The sequence below is a fragment of the Ochotona princeps genome, chromosome 11 (assembly GCF_030435755.1).
Source record: "Ochotona princeps isolate mOchPri1 chromosome 11, mOchPri1.hap1, whole genome shotgun sequence".
NCBI lineage: Eukaryota > Metazoa > Chordata > Mammalia > Lagomorpha > Ochotonidae > Ochotona > Ochotona princeps.
In genome coordinates, this window is record NC_080842.1 from 14,584,973 (window position 1) to 14,611,956 (window position 26,984).

Here is a 26,984-nt window from a genome sequence, read left to right on the forward strand (position 1 = left end):
GCCTGGGTAATGCTTACGGGGTTTTGACTTCTCTCAACCTTGGGCTCCTAAGTTGGGCCAATGTCTTTGTCTTTTCCTTGTAAGATAGGCCAATTTGCAAAAGAAATAAAAATTGTTTTTCCTTTTCAATTCACTTATGTTCATAAGAAGCACAGGTCCAAAAATCAAACAAGTGTAAAAAAGAAACAAACAAAAAAAGAAACAAACAGAAAGAGTGGTAGAAACTGATCTTGCTCAGCCAGAAGCTTGGGTAGCCTTGCTAATGACTTCAGTTAGTGTAACTGTGCAAAATACCCTTCAGAAGGTTCTGGCTCATTTTCAATGTAACAAAACAAAACTAAATACAAAGCGCCAATGACGCACATTTGGAAACAATTATGTGTGTGTCTGCTACGTACATGTGTGGTGCCTAACAAAGCAAATGTAGTGTGTCAATGTGGACCTGTGGAACAGTATTGGGTTTTTTGTTCTCCATTTCCCAGTCCAGATCAAAGCAATCTTGTTTTAGAAATGGATAATTGCAATGAAAATGAGCCTGAGATATGTTAAAAGGCCACCCCTGTAAACATTTCCTCAAAGGGAACAGTAGCAGTTGAGTATGTATCAGTTCCTCATACTATATTCATCACTAGAGCAATGCTGTATAAGACAGCTTGTTTCTAGGCTGTCAGGGATTTACAGAGTATTCATTTGTTGTTGTTGCAAACAATGCGCTGTCCTCCAGTTCCAGGCTCCATCCGATCTGCCTTTAACCGTGGGCGTTCACTAGGTCTTCTGCTCGGCAGCAGTCGCGGTCTGGGAAGGCGCCTCGGGCTTCATGATCTGGTAGGTGATGAGATACTCTGGGTACGCCTGCGGAGGACACGAAGAAAGCGCTTCACTTTCCAGCTATGCTTTCCACAGAAGCCTCAGAGGGTCTGCCGGTCCTACACAAACTCCATACAGACCCAGCAGCCTGGAGACCCGGTCTATCAACAGGGGACTTAACAATTTGCGAACACAAAATCTACTGAGTTGTATGTGAGTATGTATACATCCTACACGTCAGAGAACTGTCTGGGTGTTACTTTTTCTTCAAATACCATTCACAATGCTCTTGGCTTACTAGAGAGCCACACGCCACAAAACCAAGGCATGAAGCAGTACTAGTATCTTTCTCCTTTACCTTAGACAGTGCTGTCACATAGCAGGTGCTCAACTAAAGTTACTAAATGAAAGAATAATTCTGCTGAACTGAGATCAAATTAAAGAAAATTAGGTGACTCACTGAGCTAGAAAGAATAAGGGTGGGACATGCTTACTTCTCAATAGCCCAGAGGATACCATTTGGGCTCCAGTTTGTATCCTGGCAGCCCCACTTCCTATCCAGCTCCCTGCCTGTGGCCTGGGAAAGCAGTCGAGGACGGCCCACAGCCTTGGGACCACGCATCCGTGTAGGAGACGTGGAAGAGACTCCTGGCTCCGGACTGGCTCAGCTCCAGCCACTGTGGCCACTTTGGAAGTGAACCAGCAGCAGAAGCAGAGAGCCAGAAGCAGTTCTGAAGCATGATCGGTAGAAACCAGGTGTTTGATAAGGCCCTTTAAGTAACTGATGGCATTAGAATCTGTCCCAAATGTACGTGTCTGGGATTACATTGAAGAGTATATGAATATGCTAATATCCACCCATTCCAATTTTTTGAATATTTAGGATATTCAAGTTTTTCAATAAGGTAATTAAGACAATGGTTATTTCTTTTACAGTATATACCTGTATGCAGTGTGTGAATAGCAATGACTAAATCAAACACAAATTTCTGTTCTCTTTTTTCAAATAAGTATTGCAGCAAACACACACATGGGCAAATATTTGGCCTAGCAGTTAGCAGCCCTTCCTCCCACGTCAGAGTGCTAGGGCTCAGTTGATGGTTCCAGAGCCTCAACCCCCACAAGAGGTGGCAATGATGCCCCCAGTGCCTGGGTGTCTGCCCCCAGGGGAGACCTGGACTGAGTTCTTAGCTCCCGGCTTTCTCCTGGCCGAGAGGTTGTTGTGGGCATCTGGAACGTGAACCAGGGAAAGCCATAAGCTTTCAAACCCAAAGCCTTGAAACCCTGCACCCGTGTGGGAGACCCGGAAGAAGTTCCTGGCTCCTGGTTTCAGACTGGCTTAGCTCTGGCTGTTGCGGCCATTTGGGGAGTGAACCAGTGAATGGAATATCTTCCTTTCTGTCTCTCCTCCTCTCTGTAAAACTCCCTTTCCAACAACAATCAATAAATAAATAATAAAAAACCCAAAAACCAAAATCCCCCCCAATCTATACTTATCATAATCCATGTTTTCTATTTTGGAAACCTTCTTACATGTAGATTGCAGCACTTTCAGGGCCAGCATTGTGGCACAGCAGCTTAGGCTGCTGCTTGTGACACTGGTATTCTATATATGAGCCCTGGTTCAAATCTAGATCACTCTGCTTCCAATTTAGCTTCCTACTGATTTGCCTGGGAAGTCAGCAGTATTTGGGCCCTTGTCATACATGATGGAGAATGGGATGAAGTTCCTGGAACTGTACTTTGGCCTGGCCCAGTCCAAACCCGGTTATTGAGACCACATGGTGAGTGAAGCAACAGATGGGGCTGGCACTCTGGCATAGTGGGTTAAGCTGCCAGCTGCAGTGCCTGGATCCCATATGCACGTCAGCCTGAGTTCCTGGCTGCTCTACTTTCAATCCAGTTCCCTGTTCATGTGCCCGGGAAAGCAAGCAAAAGGTGGCACAAGTGCTTAGACCCTTGTACGCATGAGGGAGAAATGGAATATAATCTCCTGGCCAATTGGGGAGTGAACCAGCGGATGGAAGAACTCTTTTAACCCATTCTTTCTCTGCAATTCTGCCTTTCAAACAAGCAATTTTTTAAAAGATCTCTTTGTCTTCCCCTTCTTCCCTCCCCCGCTCTCTCTTCTTCCTAACATTCCTCCTGCTCCACTGCAATCTCTCTCAACAACAACAACAACAACAGCAAAGCATGCAAACACCCTTGGCCACTAATGGCTTTGGTTTGATTAACTATGACATCTGTTCAGGCTTATTTTCTAGAAACCAAAGGAAAAACTTAGGAACTGACATGAAATTATTAAAAAAAAAGAATTTTATCTTTTGTATCAAAATAAATATCTTATAATTCCACTTTCATGCATGTATTAGAAACCATAAGTTCATTGTAAAGACATCCATCCCAGTCCATCCCTACTAGGTTCTGCATTCTCCCACTCTACACCTGTATGATCTGCAGTGAGAGTGTTAATTCCCCTAATCAGTACAGCCACTCTTCTTCAGCACAGTGACAGTATTCATTTAAAATTCAGTTATGTTCCGGTAAGTGAATTGTTATTTTCAGAAAATTGGTAAGACACTATGTTAAGGACTGAGTTGAATATACTGATGAATTTTTCTATGTATAAATTTCTGTGTATACATCTCCATGTGTGTGTGTATTTATTTCTAATTCTATTTTGGTACCTCAGGAATTGGCAGAATTAAATGTATCAGAGCTCTATGATTCAGAAAGCTATAGTTCCACATAAATATCATGATCACAGCTCATGCGACAAGCCTGTGGCAGGTCCATCCCATGGCAGCTGCCCAGCTCCTCACTGCCAGGTTCGGGAATGGAGGGGCAAAGCATTCACTCAGGGACACAGCATGAGATCCTACCTGTTCTCTGGTTCACACTGAGTTATCTTCCTCACAGTAGCTAACAGATTCCCTGTATAAAACTGATGTCAAAGAATACTTTCATTATCTTTATTCTGTGCTCAAAGTGACTCATGCTATTACACTGTAGGGGACATATTTCAATAAAACATTTTCTTAAATCTCACACGGTATTTGCGTTCTGTACTGACACGCTCACTATCATGGACATGCTCACTGAATGCATCGCATACCTGTTCTCCTCTGTAGATGACATACTCAGCATATGCCAGCCCATTAACACTTGGTCTACCAATAACCGAGTGATGTCCTGGAGGTGCGTGAGCCATTTTCATGGTGCTGAATTGCAGAAAGGATTTTCCAAGGGTCACTCTGCAGAACAGCATTTGCCTGAGGAAAAAAGGAAAGTGCATCTTTAAAGAAAATGTTACATCTGAGAATGATATAACTGTTAGGTTCCTTTATTTTTTTAAAATTACTTATAGGGACTGGCACAGTAGCCTAGTGGCTGCAGTCCTCGCCTTGCATGCACTGGGATTCCATGTGGGCACTGGTTTGTGTCCCACCTGCTTCATTTCCCATCCAGCTCTCTGCTTGTGGCCTGGGAAAGCAGTCAAGGAAGGCCCAAAGCCTTGGGACCCTGCACCCACATGGGAGACCCAGAAGAAGCTATTGGCTCCTGGCTTTCGATCGGCTCAGCTTCATTGTGGCTACTTGGGGAGTAAGCCAGCGCAGAGAAGATCTTTCTGTCTCTTCTCTCTAAGACTTTCTAATAAAAATAAATCTTTAAAACAATTAATTGCAGGCAAGCTAAGTTAAATGTCATTTTCAAATGTATGAGCAGGAGTAGAATGGGACATGATAATATTGATTTACTATGAACAATTACCAAGCTCAGTAGTTACATAAAAGTTGGAGTTGGTGTTGTGGCATAGGAAGTTAAGCTACTGTCTGTGATGCCAGCATCCCAAATGGGCAATGGTTCATGTTCTGGCTGTTCCACTTTTGATCCAGTTACTTGCTATTTGCCTGGGAAAAGCAGTGGAAGATGGCCCAGATGTTTGTGACCCTGCCACACACAGGGATAATTCCTTTTAATTCCTGGCTTTGGCTCAGCTCTAGTATTACAGAGTCAACAGCGGATGGAAAACCCCCATCCCTCTTCTATTTTTTAAGATTTTTTTTTTTTGGAAAGGCAGAGTTACAGAGAGGAGACAAGGAGAAAAGATCTTCCATTTGCTGATTCACTACCCAAATGGCCACAACGGCCAGAACTGAGCTAATTTGAACCTCGGAGCCAGGAGCCAGGAGCCTCTTCTGAGTTTCCCATGTGGGCACAGGATTCCAAGGACTCAGAGCATCCTCTGCTGCTTTCCTAGGCAACAAGCAAGGATCTGGACTGGAAATGGAGTAACCGGGACAAAAATTTGCGCCCATATGGGATGTTGGCACCATAGGGTACACAATTAGCCTATTGAGCTACAGCACTGCCCCCATGCAAGACCTCTTTCTCATTCTCTCATTGATCTTCAAATAAATAAACTGATTTTAAAAAAAAGTTTAGGGCCCGGCGGCGTGGCCTAGCGGCTAAAGTCCTCGCCTTCAACGCGGCAGGATTCCATATGGGCGCCGGTTCTAATCCCGGCAGCTCCACTTCCCATCCAGCTCCCTGCTTGTGGCCTGGGAAAGCAGTCGAGGACGGCCCAATGCATTGGGACACTGCACCCGCGTGGGAGACCCGGAAGAGGTTCCTGGTTCCCGGCTTTGGATCGGCGCGCACCGGCCATTGCGGCTCATTTGGGGAGTGAAATATCGGACAGAAGATCTTCCTCTCTGTCTCTCCTCCTCTCTGTATATCCGGCTTTCCAATAGTAATAAATTAAAAAAAAAAAAAAAGAAAAAAGAAAAATGTTCCTTTTAAAAAAAAGTTTAAAATAGTTTTAATGCAGCTTAAAAATGAAACAGAAAATACATGAGAGTAAGTTTTATCTGATGAGAAAAGTTTCTTTCTAGAAAATCTAGGCTGACACATAGACTTAGTGTCTACTTTTTATTTTTATAATACTTATTTTTATTGGAAAGGCAGATATACAGAGAGAAGGAGACACAGGAAGATATTCCATCTGCTGGTTCACTCCTCAAGTGGCCACAATGGCTGGAGCTGAGCTGATCCAAAGCCAGGAGCCAGAAGCCAGGAGCCAGGAGCTTCTTCCGGGTCTCCCATGCGGGTGCAGGATCCCAAGGCTTTGGGCCGTCCTCAACTGTTTTCCCAGGCCACAAGCAGGGAGCTGGATGGGAAAGCAGCAGCCAGGATTAGAACCAGCATCTATATGGGATCGCGGCATGTGCAAGGCGAGGACTTTAGCTGCTAGGGTACTGTGCTGGGCCCAGTGTCTACTTTTAATAAGAGACTTTCCAGCCTTATCTCAATTCATTTGCATTGACTAACGTTCAGTTTGTTAACCACAGGAGTCTGGAAGCAAGCTAACTTTTGATGGTCTATACACCATTGTATTCTTGAGAATTTCTGTGTTTTTAACAGCAGAGGTTTTACTGGAAACAATTTCCTTTTATAGCATGTATCTCAGAATTTCTGATAATATAATTCTCATAATTTTTTTCATAACTATGAGATAATAATGTGAATTTCAAGATCATATGGGTCTTTTTAAGGCCTTAATTCAATAACAAGATATCTCATTAACTTGATTTGTAAAAATAAAGTATCTGACTGGTTGAAAAGAAATGTAATTCCACCCTTCCTGAGTATAATCTTTCATATTTTTTTCGTTTGGCTAGGAAGGGAATATTTCTTTTTCACTGACTTTAGAACAAATGTACTATTATTATTTTCAATTTCTAAATTTTAAGATCTTATTAAAAAGTTGATATTCACTTGTTTGCTATTGAGTCTGAAGGTGCTTATTTTGAAGTTGGATCTTGCATGGTTAATTATATATTTTGCCTTAAGCAACAGCAACATCAAAAGTAAATGAAAGAGTCTGTTTTGTAATAAGTCATAGGTCCTAGTGCATCCTAGGCATTACATAAATCACTCTCAGGCTTTCCATGGTGTAATTCGGAAGCAAGGACTGCAGAGCACGGGACAGTCATGATCCTGGGAGCATCCTACCTGATGTCTGTGGAGAAGAATCTGGGCTTTGTCACGTCTAACAGGTCTGCTTCATTGCTCCTGGGAGAGCAGAGGCAGAGGAACTGTGGCTACCGAAAAGCCAAGCCTATCATGTTCAGAAGGAAGCTGACGCTAAGGATAACCTGTAACTGCTGCAGACGCCAAGAAAGCAAGCTGGTTTACCTCGAGGATGAAAACCACTGCATTGAAGGCAAGATGCTCACCTGTGACATATGTAACAAGACCTGTCTTTGTGTGTGGGGCAGCCAGTTCCTCCTCCAATGCCATAAACATACTGGTTGCTTTTTGAGGAGTTTTCAGCAAAGTAAATTCCAGCTCCAAACATTCCTCCTATGTACGCATGTCTCTCATCAAATCCTTTATGTATAATGGCATTAATAAAAGGAGAACCTGAAAATATAAAGGCAGATAGAAAGGTTGGTTTTGGAACAATTTTCTATCAGCAGAATTAGTCACAGACTACCTGTGTCAGGTAGATGCATATTACATAATAGATGATGCTTAAAAGAAAAGTTTTATTTTTCTAAGATGGCTATTATACTGGACTGTAACTGAATCCTATCAGTGAACTACAGTACCTGCTAACATGGTGCTGTACAGATTTTGTAGGGGCCTGGAATTTAGATAGCTAAGTACAATGTGGCTTTAAAAATGCCATTTAACTTAAAGCATAATCTAATACATGGAAACAATTACTACATTAAGTTAGGGCAACAGTACTTTGCTAGGTGGTTCAACTTGTAATTTAAGTTCCAAAGCAATTTCAGATAAAGCATGTTCATTTATACCTCCTGGAAAGCCTGTGCTAACGTATAACGTGTGAGAAGGTCCACAACAGCAATTATTTGAGAACAAAAGGAGCCACTCTAGACCCAACTCTCTCGTTGTCACTGTCGCAGGACTGTCACTTTGCTGAGCCCTGTAATAGCCCACGTGTCTACCACAGCTGCAGCCTTGCTCACCGTGAAACAACATGCGCTCGTTGTGATGGTTGTGGTTCTCCTCCGACACCTCCTTCTGCCTGTGACAGAACCGCTCCCGCAACTTCTTGTTGACAACTTTTTGAATCTAAGGATCAAGAAGAAAGAAGCTATTTACCAGCGAAATGATACACTTATGACTTCAAAAGTACTCTTTCCACTTGAAAGGTTCTGTTTTCACTGTGTGCTTAAGACACAACTTAAAACCACTGACTTTCCCATCTCTTTGCAATTCAATCAGTAACTGTAGGTTTCAGTAACATGACTGTTACTTCGGTTTTTCTTGTTCTATATCAGACCTGGCTGATACAGAGGGTTAGGAGTTAAAAAAGTAAAAAAAAAGGCTATTTCTAGGCCTTTCCTTGGCTTGATGGACTTTATGTCTGTAGATCAGTATTTAAAAAAAAAGGGGGGGGGTCCCAAGTAATTCTAATGTGCATGACTTTCTTAGGTCTGGTAGTTCAACATGTTAAACCAGTTCTCAAAAAATTTTGCTCATATTCCTACATTTAAAAAATGGTTCTGTGTTATAAATTAAGATAGTGAGATTAAGAGGTAAATACAAACTGGAATCATTTCTAACTCAAACAGATTGAAAACCTAGGCCTTTCATGTCACTATCAAATGAAGGTGAAGGATGGCTGTCAGCAGGGCTCAATGTGCGGCACATGTCATCCAGCTGTAGCACAGCTGCCTCCAGGTGTGTCTGTTGCTAGGCAAGAGCAGAGGACAGTGACATCTATTTTGGGTGATGGAGCCCTGATTATGAGTTTGAAAGCTGAACTTGGAAAAAAAGACTGCATTGCCTAGATTTGTTTTTTAGGCAATGTTCTGCAAGAAATTTTAAAAACTTACTCGGATGACATTGTATCTGTTGAAGATGCCTCCAGCATTACCACCATCTCTGTGTTCTCGAATGGTACTTTGCATCTAAACGAAATTCATTAATTAACTTGATGAGAATCCATTACTGCGTAATTCTAAAGACATCCTATTGTTTTCAATGTTTCAGTTGTATTACATTGCTTCATTGATGAGTATAAAATTAATCATAACAACCAGGAATTCATTATATATGGGTCAACAGATTTAGTGGATTGCATATTTTTGATAAGAAAACAGTCCCAAATATAGATACTAAAGTTATATGCTTTCTGTTTTATTTTCTGATAACAATTCGGGAAGGCTTTTCTGTAAACATAATTGGAAAACTACAGAAATACATCACATTAAGTCACCTAGAATCATTATTACCATTTCATGTTATTGAGAATGAAAAACACTGTGATTAAGTCAAAACCAAACCTCCTCATATTCAGTTAACACCCTATGGAACAAATTTTTAAAAACAAGCACTTTTTCAGGGCTGAGACTGTGGTGTGGCACATTCAAACACTGCTTGCAATGCCAGCACTCCACAGGGAGTGCAAGCTGTAGTTCTGGCTGCTTCTCTTCCGATCCAGCTCTCTACAACAAGACTGGGAAAGCAGCAGAAGATGCTCTTAACTTGGGCCACTGTTACCACACAAGAGACCCAGATGGAGTTTCCGGCTCCCAGCTTGGCCTTGGCTCACCCTTGGCTTTGTGTCCATCTGGGGAGTGAACCAGTGGATGTAAGATCGTTCTCTGGCTCTCCTTTCATTCTGTAACTTTGCCTTTCATACAAATATGTCTTTCAAATAAATAAATACTTTCCTAGAACAAATATTCTGAATGCTCCCTAGGTGCAATATTGCATGTTAGTTCAATAATTTTTAACCTGGGAGCAGAGCAAGTTGAATATAGCATTACACCTAAATGAAATAACTTCCTTCTAATCACTAATCTTTCTTCTGCTCTCCAAATTAAAAATAAGTATTATGGAAAAGTGTTTTTTTTTTTTTAAAGATTTTATTCATTTTTATTACAGCCAGATATACACAGAGGAGGAGAGACAGAGAGGAAGATCTTCCGTCCGATGTTTCACTCCCCAAGTGAGCCGCAACGGGCCGATGCGCGCCGATCCAAAGCCGGGAACCTGGAACCTCTTCTGGGTCTCCCACGCGGGTGCAGGGTCCCAATGCATTGGGCCGTCCTCAACTGCTTTCCCAGGCCACAAGCAGGGAGCTGGATGGGAAGTAGAGCTGCCGGGATTAGAACCGGCGCCCATATGGGATCCTGGGGCTTTCAAGGCGAGGACTTTAGCCGCTAGGCCACGCCGCCGGGCCCAGGAAAAGTGTTTTAAAGACCCAAGTGTCTTGTAAAATGGTAAACTCCCTATCCCATGCTCTATTTGGGAAGAATATTCATTTATTTGACATTATAATCAGACTTTACTGCCTTCTAGAATAATCCAGCATGAGACACTAGATTGGGACATAAAGCCTTGCTGAGACTCAGGCTAAGTATGAGCTACAAGACTATTCTAGAATAACTGGTCCTGAGTTCCCTAACATGACTTTGAGCACAGGAATGGGAATAACATAAGTGCTCACTAAAACAAATGAATAAATAAATGAAAATGTCAGCATACCTTCTCTTCCCAGGTATCTGCATAATGGAATTGGGCATTATGAGCTAAAAGAATTAGGCACTCTGTCATCACAGGTAGGGAGTGAGATCCAAGTCGTTAGCAGAGAAGAGCTTTCTGTGCTATCTGTGAGGAGGGTCCCAGATAGCCTTACCATAGGGCACCACAGAACTGTGACTAGAGAAACAGAATTGTGAAGCAGGCCTCACAGGCACACAAAAATGAGGCATGCATTTTATAATCATACTCTCTAACTACATTACAAAATAAGGATTAGAGGATATTTGAGCTCTATGAGGTAAGATGCTCACCTTTAGGTACCATTCTAACATTCTGAGAAACTAGTTCTAATAGGATCTTTACTTGCATTCATCTCAAGAAAACCTACAGAATAAAGACAGATATTCCCAACCCCTGCAGAAATTGGTGCTATTCCACTTCCATAGCTGAAGGAGAATGAGTAATAGATAGGCTGGTGACCACAGGACAATGTACAACGATCCTACTTTGGAAAGTAGGTTTAGCCACAGGTTGCAGGAAAACAAAATTTCACATTTTTGATATACATTACCTCTTCTTCTACGGACTGATACTCTTTATCTTCTGGAACGAGATCCAGCAATATAGTCCCCTGGTTAACACAGTGGAAAGTCAAATAGGGATTGGTTCCTGTAGAAGAGAGAGGAAAAAAAAAATCAGCATATACAAAGAGTGGACTGCTCAGGCCCTAGTGTAGAAAAAGTGCAACACAAACAGCTGAACTTTTGGAATAAAACTTTGTCTAAACTCCTTGTAGTTCAAACCTAATATGTAAGGTTACATTAAACAAATACATAAAAAACAAGAAACGGAGATGTGTTTGTAGGTCCACACACACAGCGAGGCTTAATAAGTATTTGAGTCAATCACCAATGAAGTTATAGCTGACCCAAAGGAGAAGCACATACTTAAAAAACAATGTGGGCCCAGTGAAATAGCATAATGGTTAAAGTCCTCGCCTTTAATGCACCAGGATCCCACACAGGCGCCGGTTCTAATCCTGTCGGCCCGCTTCCCATCCAACTCCCTGTTTGTGGCTTGGGAAAGCAGTTGAGGATGGCCCAAAGCTTTGGGACCCTGCACCCCGGTGGGAGACCCAGAAGAGGCTCCTGGCTCCTGGCTTCAGATTGGCTCAACACCAGCCATTGTGGCTGCTTAGGGATTGAATCATCGGATGGAAGATCTTCCTCTCTCTTTTCTCTGTATATCTGCCTTTCCAATAAAAATAAATAAATCCTTAAAAAAAATGTAACCAGCTCTAAAATATATCATCCTTGTTAATTTTATGGATGGACTGAAATATAGAGAAATAAATGACTCAAGCACAAATTCTACTTTGTCACATCACTTTTGCAATTTTATTAGCTCTGTGGATTAATCGGACTCATTCAAGTTTTTTTCTTTCCTTGCTTTATTATAAATTGTTTCTAACAGAGAAATGATGAAGCTGAAAGAGAAAGACTTGGAACAGCAAAGCCCAATGGAAAAAGACTGACCTGACAGTCATGGCGAGAGAGATGTTCAAGAGGAGGAACGAGGCAAAGGACAGATCACTTAAAAAGAATCATGTCTAAGTGTCTGATTTTTATCCTCCAAGCCCTAAGAGTCCATTGGAGGGTTTTAAGCCAGAGTAAACTGACCAGACACTCACGTGGAAGAGGTCTGGGGTCACGGTGGGGAGAAGAAAAGCGGGCCCAAGGAGAAGGCTGCAGGTACGCTGGATACGACAGTCCAGGGAGGGACAGGACAATGGCTTGGGTTTGGTGATGGCAATGGGAAAAGACAGATACAGAGATCCTAGAAAAATTTAGGATATAAAGTGCAGAGAGGGTGGGGAGGAGAAGAACTGTTCTCAGACTTTCCAATTACAGGGAACACAGTATCAGTAACAGGGCTACGACCGCGCTGTGTGTCGGCTCTGGGTCAGGCAACCTCACTTCAAATGCCAGCCCTGCCATTAACCTCATACCTTCCAGGTCTGGTTTATTTTTTTCTAAATGGCTTACCTTGTTGTCCACCTAAAAGTCTTTCTACTCCTTTGATTAATTTGTGGCGATGTCCATATGCGTTGATACCTATTTCTTTCAACTCTTCATGACCCATATCAGCCAACACATCTAGTGTAATCTGCGAAACAGAGCAACACTGGTTGGTAAATCTTTCATAACTCCTCAGTCTACAAAAGGAAAGCTCTCTCACTTTTCCAAAATTCTTTGATTACCTTACAAGTTAAGGACATTTTTTTATAAGCATGAACTTACAATCTATTTGTCACTGTAGCAATCAGATCAACATTTTTGTTCACTTGAAATATTTTTTCAGTCATTGGAAAATTAAAAACAGTATTGTAGAAATAAAAAAAGTTGCATTGCTATATTCCTTCTGATTACTGTATTTAACTCTATCATATCTTGCTTACTCATTACAGGAGGCAACAGTAACTTGAAAAGATGGGGAAATATCATATCTTTGAATCCAGTAGGAAGCAGACACACATTGCAGGGGAAAGGGAGAAGTGTTGAGTACAATTAGTGTGGAAAAGAGTAAGTAGTTTTGTTTCACTAGATTTCAGATAAAGATAAGGAAGAAATTCCCAGTGTTAAGAAATATTCAACCCTGGTACACAGTACGTAAGAAAGTGTTAAGATACTCATCGGCAGGAAGTGTTAAGCTAAACTGCAGACCAATTTATACAGACCATTAAAAAACTTTTTTTTTTTAAATGAAAACGAATAGGCATTTTTTTTTTAACTGTCTCAAGAAAGTAGTTGATTTAACAACCCCTGCTGCTTAACATATAGTTATCTTTTAGTCTTTGTAGATGGAGATGATCCGAACAGCTCAGAACCACCTACTGCCTCTGTGGCCTACAGTGACTGTCTGCACTCCCACCCAGAGGCAGTGCCCTGCACAGGGACGGAGTCCCGACAGGGTCACTCACTGAGGCTGAGGCAGGCAGCTTCTCAGCTCGTGGAAGCCGGCCCGGCTAGCCCCTGACTTCCTTCTTCCTTGAAATATGGAGGAAAACCCTTTACAAACACTCTTTCTCAAACACAAAGGTGTTATTAAAAATCTAAATAGCTTTTTCCAACTTTATACTTACATGTAACATTTAAAAAACTGACAAATTAGTCCTGGAGGAGCTTTGATGACTTTTATTATCAGAATGAAAAATGCTATGATGGGTCTGATAGCCTCAGTGCAATGAACATAACATCACTCACTTTTTGAAATAATTTACTAGATTGCTTCTAAGTGGCCATTTAAGAAATAATTGCTTCATTGTACAGAATGGGCAATTCACTTTCAACCACTCAAAAGAAGTTTTTGGCAAAGCTTTTAAAAGACATACATGAGACAAACTTGGTTAAAAAATAGATGTCTTCATATTTCTATTTGGATGTGATCTGAATTAGAAAACCATGTTATTGATATTCTATTTTCCTCTGGTAAACATACTCTGAGCATCAGTTCAAATATGGCATACATAACTTATATGTATGCGCTAACTGCAAGATAAACAATTAATGAATTTATTTTAAAAATTTATTTTATGATATAGTTCTGTAGGCTCTTGGTGTTCCCTCCTGCCCTCTCCAATCCTTTACCTTACTAAACTGACACACACAGAAGATTCTGCAGGAAACAGAAACAGACCAACAAACCATAGATTCTCTAAACTGTTCTAGCAGCAATGGACAAAGTTCATATAATTGTTTACTATAAAGCACTAAGCATGAAAAAAAATTAAAAACTTACATAAAATCAACAACACATCTTAACAGAGTGTAACCTGTTATTTAGACAGTGAAGCCAACAGGCTCCCCACTTACTGTGGCCACAATGACCTCGACCTCTTCTGTGTCTGCATCCCTTCCTCTGGAACATAAGCTGGACTTACTGGCTCATTCTAATAAAGGCAGCTGAAGTGAAGAGATACCACTTGGAATGGCAGGTTGTAAAAAGATGGCAGTTTCTGCCTTGAGTGCTTCCTCGCCCAGACTGCTCACCTTAGGGAAGTTGGCTGCCATTCTGTAGTGGACAGACTCAATGAGTCCCATGTCCTCTTATTTACACTCTTGTGGCATCTGGGTACAAGAGATGGTGACTGCATGTTGACTAGTAGGTTCTTCCTCTCCCTTGTTGGCTTTGATCAAGGATGATTACACATTAGGCCCACAAAGTAAGGAATGGAGGTTTCCAGTCCAACAGGTTGCAAGACACTGAATCCTGTCTATGATTTTAAGCTTGGGACAAGATCAATTTCCTAGTTGAGTTCTTGGATGATATACTAGCCTTGGTTAGTATCTTGACTTCAGCCTGTGAGAGACTCAGAAGCAAAACTAAGCCATGCACAGACTCCTGACTCACACAAGTGTTATTTGAAGCTCTATCTGTGACAATTTGTCAAGCAGCAACAGATAAGCAAAGTGTGTCATATGCTCTTCCTGTGAAGGGCTCCACAGGGTAGGGATGCAGACAGGCTAACACTGTGAGTGAGGCTGGAGTGGATCCCCACTTGGGCCAAATGAGAGCCTCCAGATGACACCACAGACATGGCAGACAGCTGTCTGTAATTTCATGGGAAACTGAGTTTGAGGCAACCAACTTCATTATGCTTAGTTTCTGGGCCCTTAGACACTATGACACAGTATTTATTTTGGTGTAATTTATCACATAGCAGTAAATAAACAACCTATGCTATCTTGGCACCTATCTCATTTGAGAATTACATAGCTACATAAAAAGAATATGAAAATAGTAAAAAAAAAAATTTAATAGATTGTAATGAAGGAGACATAGGATCAAAATACAATAATATCTGAAATTGGAAAAGCAAAGAAGGAATGGAATAATTTTCTAAACCTATAACGGAATTTATAAACATGCATTTTTATTATTGTGATTCCATCCATTCACCATGCATCTTCTTATTCCCCCAATATTTGCTGCTCAAAACACCCTCACTCCTTCCATCTATGCAAATCCCTTCAAATGTTATCACACACTATTGGCTTGATTTGTAATGGGAAAATTCTAAGTTATGGGAAGGGTCATCAAGTTTATTCCTTTATTTTTTTATTTTTAAAGATTTATTCATTTTATTACAGCCAGATATACACAGAGGAGGAGAGACAGAGAGGAAGATCTTCTGTCCGATGATTCACTCCCCAAGTGAGCCGCAACGGGCCGCTGCACCGATCCAAAGCCGGGAACCTGGAACCTCTTCCGGGTCTCCCACGCGGGTGCAGGGTCCCAATGCATTGGGCCGTCCTCAACTGCTTTCCCAGGCCACAAGCAGGGAGCTGGATGGGAAGTGGAGCTGCCGGGATTAGAACTGGCGCCCATATGGGATCCCGGCGCGTTCAAGGCAAGGACTTTAGCCACTAGGCCACGCCGCCGGGCCCAAGTTTATTCCTTTATAAGTGAAGGCTAGATAAGTCACAGTTGCAATTGAAATAAAAATAAGTCTGATGACTGATTGGGTCCAAACACAGGTCAATACAATGGACAGCAATATTGTTTGGAGAACAGGAAGTGTGCGATAGATAAACACACATTAAATGCAAGAGTCAAGGTACTGATCAAGAAAAGGCAAAAATAAAATCAACAGGACTATTGATTCAGAACAAAACAGCAGTGAAAGGAGAACAGGAAACTGATGAAACCAGGATCAACTTTCAGCAGGGCTGGGAGATTCAACTATTATAATCAATAAAATGAGACAAACATGTCAGAGGAAATCAGATAAGTAGAAAAAATGCATACTGACTGAGAGAGTGGAAATTGGAATTCTATGACAAATTTTCAACAGTCAATAGAAGTTATTTGAGTCAGAGCCTCTGATTTTTATGTAAGACATATGATTATTATGGATATAATTTGGGAAGAAGGAATATGTTATAATATGGGTAGAGCACAGGTTCATGTTTTTAAAACACCTTTAATAACTTCGGGGTGCGGGAAAGAAAAAAATGATGCTTTATACTCAAGATATTCTTATAAAGAATCTCCAAGCCAGAATATGAATGGTAGAAAATGGAAATTATTCCCACAGTCTGGAGTCCTCACTGCCATACAGAAGACAAATGTGAAGTTTTGCTAAGCATATTCTAAAAATGTGCACAGAGGCGGACACTTGGCTTAGGAGATAAGACAATGGACTGCATCCCACATGGAGGACCTGAACTTAAGACCCAGAGAATGGAGGATCTTTGTCTCTTTTTCTTTCTCTTTGTGACTCTGATTTCAAATGAAAATAAATCTTTTCTTTTCAAAAAGAGCATTAAAGGTAAACTATAACAAACAAGAAACATTTTACTGAAAAAATACCACAGAAAAAAATCTTGTAGTATAACTGATATGAACAAGATAAACAGCTGATGTTTTTGATTGACTCCAAATTTATGGTAGATCTAACAAAGAAACCAGAACAGGGAAGGACAAGTATTTAACTTGGAAGTGATGGCATATTAAGCATCATTGGAAAAAAAGAGGTATACAAATCCGAAAATAAGGGTAGATTTGTATAGGTGGCTGGTTGGGATGGTGAAGTTTACAAACTGATCAAGTCTAAAACGATGAAGGGCTGTGTAACACGGTAGTACACTGAATCTGGCTCATGAAAAGTCACAGGTTTTAATCCCCAGAATCCATAAGTGACCTTATTTGGGAAAAGGGTTTGGAAATATGTTTCTAGATAAATCTCGGGACCTGAGGGAGCTTACACAGGTTTATAAAGGCAGGTCCTACATTCAATGCAGTGTCCGTATACGTGATACATAGAGAACACAGACACTAAGGCGTATGAAGATGAAGCCGAGCTCGAAGGCACATCACTGCAGGCTGAGCCAACCACCAAGCGCCCGAGGCCAGAAGGCACAGGAGGGTTGTGCACAGAGCCTTTACAGGGGGTGCAGCTCTGCTCCACTGTTGGTCTCAGACGTCTGGCCTTCAGAACTTAAGGGACACATGTCTATTAAGCCCCTATGCTTATGGCAACTTGTTATGGTAGCCCTTCAGAAGGTAATACATCATGTAGATTACCAATGAAGCTTCCATGGAAAACAGGGCAAACATTAAATCCAAAACATACGAACTGATTATATTCAGGGGTAGATTTTAGTACACTTTCAGTTACAATTATTCTGTTATACACTTGCTGCAAATTTAAGTTACAGTTAAAAGGGTGACTAATCTGTAAATAAGTTTTCCATTGTTAAGATTCTCTGTACATCAGTAACAGAATTTAAGCTCAGGGAATTTCAGGGAATTATTATAATTCAATAGTTCATGTTTACCATGTTAGTAAAACTAATCAGTACAGTATTAAAAAAACCTCATTATCATGTATGAAAATAGCATGATAAATGAAAGCATTCTAATTCACAAACGCCCTAATGACGACTCCATAACTGATGATGTAGACATCTACAGACATTTAACTGAAAATAGGATGGTCTGAGTGTACAGCCATTTTCTGCTACATAATTTTAGACTCCAACTAAACAACAGAAACTCCATGAGGGAGCAATTTTACAAAGGTATAAGTGGCTAAGTATTATTTTGCTTTCCAAGATTGTGCTAAGAGTTTCTCATTGTCTTGTTTTTCAACATTTTAAAATTGTTATTATTTTCCATGATTCGGTTTTCATTGGTTTGAAGGGAATCCAGTCATCTGCAGTAGTGGATGAGATGTATAGATGCCCATGGTTTTGGACAAAACAACAACAACAACAAAACTAAAAGTAATTTAGCAGTACACTTGTGAAGTGGTTTTATGGTTTAAGTTGTGACTTATTAAAAAGTATACTAAAGTCACTCTATTTGTAAATATACAATAAAATAACAATTCTCAGACAATTTAGGAAAAGCTATAAAATAAAATATGGGGCTTTTTGGCTTCTATAGAAATGTGTTGTGGGTTACAAAATAGGTTTAAGAGGCAAAAAGAAGAAGTGGAGATTAGTAACTTTTAATTTTCAACTAAAAGATTCAAATATATACAAGAGTTTACCTGTTCTGTTTCAAAGATATCCCGCAGATGTTCAAGGCCAAGGCTTTTTAGGAACTGGCTGATATTCATGTCAAGACCCGCAACTAAAAGAGAAGCATATTAAAATTTCTCAAAAAGGATTTTATGAATACAAGGGAAGTTTCAATTTCTATTTAAAATCATTGGCTCTCTGGCTTTGGCTGTGTGATGATTTTACATGCATAATATAGTAGAGAGTAGACAGTCCCCACTTAACGCTGGCTCTATTTATGATTTTTCAACTTGGCAGTGTGACACTGATGTACATTTAGTTGAAACCAGAATTCACATCTTGTATTTTGATATTTCCCTGAATTAGCGGTATGTTGTCTGAACCTTTCAAGTGATGCTGGGCAGCAGGAGCAGTTGCAGCTTAGACAGTCACGTGATCATGAGGGAAAGCAACCAGGATCAGCAGTGGGCTGTGTTGCCGAGCCAGGCTGTTCAGTAGGGTAGGTGGGTTACATGTGTTTCAGGCTTAAAATTACAAGTTGTAATCCTATAACAAGCTGAGGACCATGTGTATATGAATTTAATTCAGACACTTCATAGTTATTCCTAAATTTGACACCTGATAGTCTTTCACCAAATTAGTAATATTTACATTAATTTTAATGTTATAGTCAGAATTAGATTCACATTATAAAATTTTAGACTAATCGTGTAATTACAGAATGCTATAATTAGCACATTAACTATGATTCAAAATTAGAAGATACTATTTTATATAGGAGAATTCAAAAATATCAATTTCTTAATTGACCTCCCAACAGTTTTCAGTATGTAGACTCAGCAGTTTAATAAGATACTATGGTGAGAAATGGACACACCAGAATATACCTAAATAAGAACAACATGGATATTTAGAAATGTGAGTCTTCTGGGAAGAAGTATATGATGTCACGTGTGTGAAATTTACAGACAGATGTCTCTAAGTGAGGCATTTAGTAACTACCAACAGAAAAAAATGGAATCTTCTCCATCAAAACAAAAGTATAAGGAAGTAAGGGTTCAAAGCATAAAAAGTCTAAACCAGAAAGGGTCCCACTTCTCACCTTCCCCTTCCTTCCTTTCTGTGCCAGCTGCTCCATCGCCTGCATTCGAGGCTCCTCCTACTGCCAACTCGGCCAGAGGGCCCGTGAGGTTATCTATGCTGCTGGCAGCGGACAGGCAGGAGGGCGTGGACGCGGGTGAGATCAGCGAGGCGCTCACCACAGTAGCCTGGGGTTTAAAGCAGGTAGGTAAGGCCTCTGGGGGCATGGCGTCTATCAGCAAAGCTCTGATATCATCTGCCTGAAAGTCACAAGCGAAAAGAGACAAACACAAATTACTGCAGCTTAAAATGTTACTTTCCATTACATGCCACATATTTTTTTTTTACTTTTTTAATTTTATTTTTATTGTATTGTTGTTGACAATCTTTACATAGTTAATTGCGGTTAAAAAAAAAAGGTTCAGGGGGTATAGGGAAGTGGGTAAGACTATTATGTCCATATTGTTTCCATCATGTATCTGAGGTAAAGGGGGATATTGAGGGAGAAGCCCCACCCGGTTTCCCGCCCACCCCAAGTCCCAGATGTGGAGCATGCTCTGAGATATGTGCTCAAGTGGGTTTAATAGTTCTCCAGTTATGAATCGCTGCCAGTTTCGCTCGATGAGGTCATCCACTGATTGATATGGTCCATCATAAAGTCTCCGTTTGCCCCATATTTTGCTGCCAACATATAGCTGAGATGAATGATTGACCTGTTCTGTCTTTTGTCCTTTCCTGTTAGAGTTCTGAGTCCAGCAGTTCAATTGGGGAGATCTCCAAAGAAACCTTGAGGTATTCCCAGACAAGATTCTTGTATGTTCTAGCAAGCACAGGGCCCGGCACAGTCCATCACCCCGATCAGCTGGTGGTTGCAATTGCTGGGTTGGTTCTGTTTTCAGTCCTGACTTGCACTGGAACCAATGGGTGTTGCATTCCAGTCTGGTTCTGCCCAGCACATACTCGGCCCTTACATCAACCAATGGGAGCTGCAGCCTAGTCGGGGCGACCCACAATAACCCCCATCAGGCCCACCCCCTACCCTGGTTTGCCAGTATGTGTAGCAGAAGACCAGTCTGTCCCCCATCCCATTTGGCTCTTGTACTTGTCAACGGGTATTAAAGCTTAGTTCTATCTAACCAACTCAACCATCCAGTCCTCACGGATGTTGTTGAGTGCCTCTCTGTCTAGCCATCCCAGCCCCCGTCCTAGTTTTCATGTCCTCCTGCGGGACTAGCGACCCAGGAAGGGGGAACCCACTTTTTCCCTCCCAGGTCTCTCTCAGTCCTGGTTTATGCACTCTTTAGGTGGTTCTGTGATTTGACTTGACAGAATTAGTCCCCAGTGCCAGCTTCTGCCAGCTGATGCTGCGGCCAAGCCCATACATCCCTCACCCGCTCCAATTTATGCTTGCACCACAGGAATAATCAGCCCAGCCTGGCTTTTCCCTGATCTAGTCCACATGCAGCGCACAGGTGCTGCAGCCTTGCTTAGTCTGGTCTGTCCCCATCCCAGCCCATGCTCTCCAGTGGGAGTAGCTGTCCGGCGAGGGGACCAGCCCCTTAATCCCCCCGCCAGCTCTGTCCCTCCCTTCCTGGATCTCACGTGTGCTGGTTGGGTGCTGCAGTCAAATCCAGTACAGGCAACCTCACCCTGGCATTCCATAATGTGTACTGGTTTTGTCGCAACCAAACCCGGCTCGACCCACACTCTGTTCTGGTGTTCGGATTTGCCAGTGGATGACATGAACTGATTCAGCTTGGTCTGCTCCTGACCCATGCCGAATGTGTGCCAGTGGGAAACTTTCCACGGCCTATTCTGGGCTGTTTCCTATCATGCTTCTTGCGCTTACCTGCAGGGACTGTGTCCTGCCAGAGGAGTTGCCCAGGCTCCTCCATCAGAACCCCTCCCAATGCCAGATTTTGCGCATACCAGGGGGTCCTTGAGCCAACCCTGCTCAGTTCACCTCCTGTCCTAGCAGAAACAGTGACATGCCACATATTTTGTACATTTTTTCCTTAGTGAATGCTTCATTATTGCTCATGATTTCTGGTCACTGCACTCTCTCTCTTTCATGGCTCTAAGAATCTCAGCAGTATCAGCAGATACAATTTTAAGTATATTTCTTATTTTTTAGAATACTTCAGAGAGAGAGTCTCCATATATACTTAAAACAATATTTCTATTTATTTGAAAAGCAGATTTAGAGAGACAGAAGGAGAACTTTCATCCATTGCTTCATTCCTCCAAATAGTCTCAGGGGTTGGGGCTGGACCAGACGGAAGCCAGGAGCCTGAATCTATTTCTGGGTCACAAACGTAGGTGATGGGGTCCTAAACAACCAGGCCACTTTCTGCTTTTCCAGGTAGAGCAGCAGGGAATTGAGCTGGAATCAGAGTAGCTGTGACTTGAATGGAAACTTATATGGAAAGCTGGAAATGCGCAACAGCAGGTTAATACAGTTTTTACTTTTTTGAATGCTTAAAAATATAATCTGGTCATTCATTGTATTTAGTGTATATTAAATTTAACTTACAGCTAGCATATGGCAAAAATCTTAATATTTCTGTTATTAAAAAAATTTAGATGGCAAAGTGGCAGAGAGATGGAGAGAGACACAGAAATCTTTCTTCCGCTGATTTACTCTCTGAATGACCATACACAGCCCGGTGTGGGCTGGCCTAGACCAAAGCAAGGGCCAGGAACTCCATCCATCTGGATTTCCCACATGAGTGACAGGGGTCCGAGCCCATAGGCCATCACTTGCTTCCTTCGTAGGCACATTAACAGAAGCTGGACTGGAAGCAGAGTAGCAAGCATTCCTGTTAGGTCACAACACTGGCACTTGGCTAAAGTTTTAGAAGGATCTTAATTGGCTAGTTTATGGACAAGCTTTACACTTCATTCCTATCATGTGAAGGTGGTGTAAAAGTATGCAGGATACAGCTTCCAAAGTTGGTCAGCTATTAATTCCTTCCCTAAGTAGATATGCATGCCACTCCTCCACCAACAGATGGCATCAATTTCCTTCTTGAATCTGATTTGCCCTGGGAAGTTTCTTTGACCAATAGAATACTTAGTTGTGATGTTCTGAGTCTCTGAAACAGGCTTTAAGAGGCCTGGCAGCATGTTCTTTTTTATTTTCTGAAGCCATGCTGCAGGCCCCTGAGTAGGTGGGCTGCACCTCAGAGTGCTGAGATACATTATGCAGGGAGAGGCTCTGCAAGCTGAAAGGCCACCGTGGATGTTCCAGACTCAGCAGATGCTCCACTGAAGGTAGCCACACAAACTCCAGGACCACCCACCTGAACCCAGTCAACCCCAGAGCAGAAAGACAATAAATGCTTGGGTTAAGCTGCTCTAGGTTTTGTTATGCAGCAAGAGATAAATAAGGAAACTGGTACCAGGAAGTGGAGTACTGTTATAACAAAAACCTGAAGTGTGGCACAGTGACTGCTAGTAGAGGCTGTAAGATAGATGGCTGCACTGAAAGACTAGACAAAGGGACACTGGTGCTCTGGAATGGAAATTTTGGCCACACTGCCACCTGACATACTCTGTGAGGTAGAAATTGACCCTAACAAACTTGTGGACTGGCTACTGGCTAACTCAGTCAACTGCGACTGCTTGTTCTATCTGGCCTTGGAAAAAGCACAGGAAGAGAGAAATGAACTATGAAAAGAACTGTTCAGTTCTCCTTAAGGAAACAGTCACCCTTTTGTTAGGTTTGCCAGCCTCTGAGGAGCCAGCTTCTCAAAGTTAGAGCCTCAGACCAAAGATGAAACCTAGCCTGTTGATAGTAAAACATGGCCTCAGGGTCAAGAGCAATTCAGAGGTATAGAGGTACGGGCATATTCCATAAACCTTAAAGACCTTTAGGGTGGTACCTTGAGAACTATCTGCTAGATGAGAGACTAGGACTCTTAAAGGTGTTGCCCCACAGCACCTTGGCTTGTAATACAAATTAGAGAGAGACATGTAAGGCTGCCTTTGTCTGATGGAGGAGCAAACAACTTGGTAAGAAATTGATAAAAGAGTTGAACAAAAAAAGAGACAAATACATCAAAAAAAAAAAAAAAAAGCTCACACATCTCTAGGAGAGATGATCAACAGGCTGAGAAAGCCTTCTTGTTTAGAAAGCTATAGCCATGGATTCTGTGTAGGGAAAGAGAAGGATGACTCAGAAGGCACAGCCAAGAGCTCCTTAAAACCACTCCTCAGGAGAACCGGGCCTTAATCAGGGTTAATTCCTAGAGTCCACTGTAGAAGACGTTAACACTGCCATGGTTAATGGCAGCTTCTGTTCCCTTTTTTTTTTTTTAAAGATTTATTTTATTTTCATTACAAAGTCAGATATACTGAGAGGAGGAGAGATAGAGAGGAAGTGGAGCTGCCGGGATTAGAACCAGCGGCCATATGGGATCAAGGCGAGGACCTTAGCCACTAGGCCACGCCGCTGAGCCCTCTGTTCCCTTTTAATAGGGAGTGCACTAACTTAAAAGCAGAAGGCATAGAGATAATTTGCCTTTACCAATAGGCCTGTGATAGATTATAGATAGACACAAAATCTCTGTTCTTTTCCCTTCAAAAAAGTGAAGTCTGTTTTGCTGTTCCTTGAACATGGATTGACCTCATGAATTGCTTTGTCTCAGAGAAGGAGGTGTTAGCATGCCAGTTCTTGGCTTAGTCTTAAGAGGCACAGCAGCTTCTGCTATTCCCTTTTGAGATACAATCATCCGACAGAGATATTCTAGCAAACATACTGAATGGCGAGAGAATACGTGGACTAGACAGAGAAGTCTGATTCTTCCAGAGATCTCTGCCAAGGCTTAGTTAGGTAAATGAGTGGAGACATCCTTACATTCCTGCTGCAGCCACAGCTGGATATAGGCCACAGCTGGATACAACTGAGGCAAAGTGAGGGCAGCATTAGCACCTCCCAGTCAGTGTTTAGAATCACGAGAAACAAACACAAAATCATTATTAAACTGTTAAGTATTTTGGAACTTTGCTACTTAGCAATAGATGAATGACACAGGCACAATTTGGAGAAATATTCCTAGTTTAAAAATTAGAAATCAGTGTTAATTTCTTACTTTCTGAAAGTTCAGAGAAGATGATATAATATTTATTTTTGCAGTTAAATGATATTTAACCATAGAAACTTCATTCTTATTTTTTTAAATGTATTTTTACTTCGTTTGAAAACAGGGAAAGACACACATACACAGAAAGAGGAATCTTCCATCTGTTGGGCTCACTTTCCAGATGAGCACAACAGGCAGGAATAGGCCAGGGCCTAGCCAGGAGCCTGTGAGTTCCAAGCCTCTCACCTGGCAGGCAGGAACCCATCTCTTAGGGCCTCACCGGCTAGCTCCTGATGCACAGAAGCATGAGCGCGGAATGAGAAGCCGAGCTGGCACTTGAATCCAGGCACTCTGGTAGGGGGCTCAATCACCGTCACAATCACTATGTCAGACATTCACTCTAGTTTTAAATAACCCGATGTCTTCTTCACAGCAACAACACACTGCTAACTTAATTCTTCTGTGACTATCTCGCAGACTTACATAAATTACTATGAACATCAACTGTCCTACAATCAAAAAAACCGCTCTCAAAAGACAAAAACATAAACAAAAACCAACCAAAACAAAACAAAAAAACCCCTGGATCCACAGAAAGTGCAAGATACTTTACTGAATTTGACTCAGTATCCTCTTGTGAGGATATATTCTAAAATGTATTTTCCTATGATTCATGTTTCCATTAAAATACAGTATGGTATCAAAATTAAGTTGCTTACTATTTACTTTGTCTTAATGGTTTTAAATTATATTTATTTTAAACATTTTTAGTCACATTAGAAAAATTTATCTGGGGGACGGACAGACACACAGAGACAGCCAAGAAGAGCTCTTGTTCACCAGTTCACTCCCCTAAAGCCCAACAGCTGGGCTGGGCCAGGCTGAAGCCAGGGGCTGGGAGCCTGATTCAGGTGTCCTTCCGGAGTGGCAAGCCTCCCAGGATGCACTTTCACAGGAACCTGGAATCAGGAGCAAACCTAGGACTCCAATCTGAGATAAATGTGTCCCAACCAAGTTTAAACACTAGGTCAAAGACCAGCCCCTTAATTTTAGTAGTGTGAACTTGAAAAACATTTCAGAAAGAAATCTCTTTTCCTTCTAAGCAGAAAAAGTTTACAAATGGTAAACTTTCTAAGCCCTAGAATTAAATTCTCTAATAGTGTAATGAACAATACTGAATATTTAAATTGAAAACTTACTGTTGCCAAATCTAAAGGCGTTTGACCTTCTTGGTTCTTCATAGTGGGATCGGCACCATGTGCTAGAAGCAGGGCACATAACTGTGTCCTTCCTTTCTGGGCTGCTTCATGAAGAGGAGTAAATGCCCACTTATCTGTTGCATTTACACATGTGTTGTATTTGATCAGTAACGCTGCTATGTCGACATGCTGAAGAACAAAAGGAGGCAAACAGTGAAATCCCTGGGAAGGCTACATGGTGTGCACATGTTCTTCACATGTTATGCTCTCTACACGTTTACCTCACATATATACATGTTGTGTAAGTGACTGCAGTCCCATCTGTAATTCAAGCTTCTTCTGGGGGAAAAAGATCATTTCATTCCTCTACCTGTACAGTGGACTTTATTCTTGCCTCCTCTATAAACTGAATTCCACGATCATTCTTTTATCTTGCAATTATTCACGGGCTTAAAAATTTCAGCCTCCTGACATACTAGGATTTACCTCAAAAACAACCATCAGTGCACTCTACAAAGTTCATGGACAAATGGAACTAAGAGATATGTTTATGTTTGTTTTGGTGTAAAATTTTCAAAATCCACACATTTTCCACAGACTTTAAAACTTATTGTATATAAAATGAACTAGTACTTGACCCTAGATCATCTATCTAAATCAAATCTGTCGAACTTTTCAAAATCCAGCGTGTACTCACTGCTTTTCTCATTGCTTTCACTGCAATCTGATCTATTTACTCAAACACTTGTCTCAAAGACTTTCAACTTTTTTTTTCCCTTCAGCTTCCAGGAAAGTAACTAACAAAACATTTTACAAAAATTAGTCTGTTGTGTGCAAAATGATTTACGGGTGCAGGAAATGTTAGCAGAAGACACACTAATACCTTTGGCATGAGGTGATGAGACTCAGAACTGTCAGTTACAGAAGGCTAAATTTAAGACATTTTGAAAGGAACACAAAATTAGGGTTAGACAAATTCACTCCATGTAAAGAAAGAAAAAATGAAAGTAAAAGATGATGACTACATTGGGGGTGGGACTGGGGTCAGTGCCCAGAAAATGAAAAAACAAAGGTGGAACCATTAGCAGAAAGCTAGTGGCAAAAGTAAAGTGAGAATGAAACTTTAAATGAGGCTCACTTGAGGGAGGTAGATTCAGAAGTAAAACAGTAAAACAATGATGCTCTACAAACAGCCTGCCAGCAAAGGCTGGAGTACACATAGCTGAGCATCACTTCTTCACCTGCTTATTCTCCCTGCCCCA

At 41.4% G+C, this 26,984-nt stretch overlaps 1 protein-coding gene across 1 annotated transcript in view; it reads right to left on the reverse strand.

The window, feature by feature from the left end:
- Positions 1-597: 597 nt before the first annotated feature.
- Positions 598-26,984, reverse strand: part of TNKS (tankyrase) — a 173,388-nt gene continuing 147,001 nt past the window's right edge. Inside the window, exons 18-27 of the mRNA XM_058669847.1 lie at positions 25,723-25,911; positions 19,462-19,699; positions 18,389-18,471; positions 12,378-12,498; positions 10,904-11,001; positions 8,679-8,753; positions 7,806-7,911; positions 7,047-7,233; positions 3,923-4,079; positions 598-852 (exon numbers count right to left, since the gene is read on the reverse strand). Coding sequence (XP_058525830.1) covers positions 766-852; positions 3,923-4,079; positions 7,047-7,233; positions 7,806-7,911; positions 8,679-8,753; positions 10,904-11,001; positions 12,378-12,498; positions 18,389-18,471; positions 19,462-19,699; positions 25,723-25,911 — 1,341 coding nt within the window. The 3' untranslated portion in view covers positions 598-765. The remainder of the gene's footprint in view (positions 853-3,922; positions 4,080-7,046; positions 7,234-7,805; positions 7,912-8,678; positions 8,754-10,903; positions 11,002-12,377; positions 12,499-18,388; positions 18,472-19,461; positions 19,700-25,722; positions 25,912-26,984) is intronic.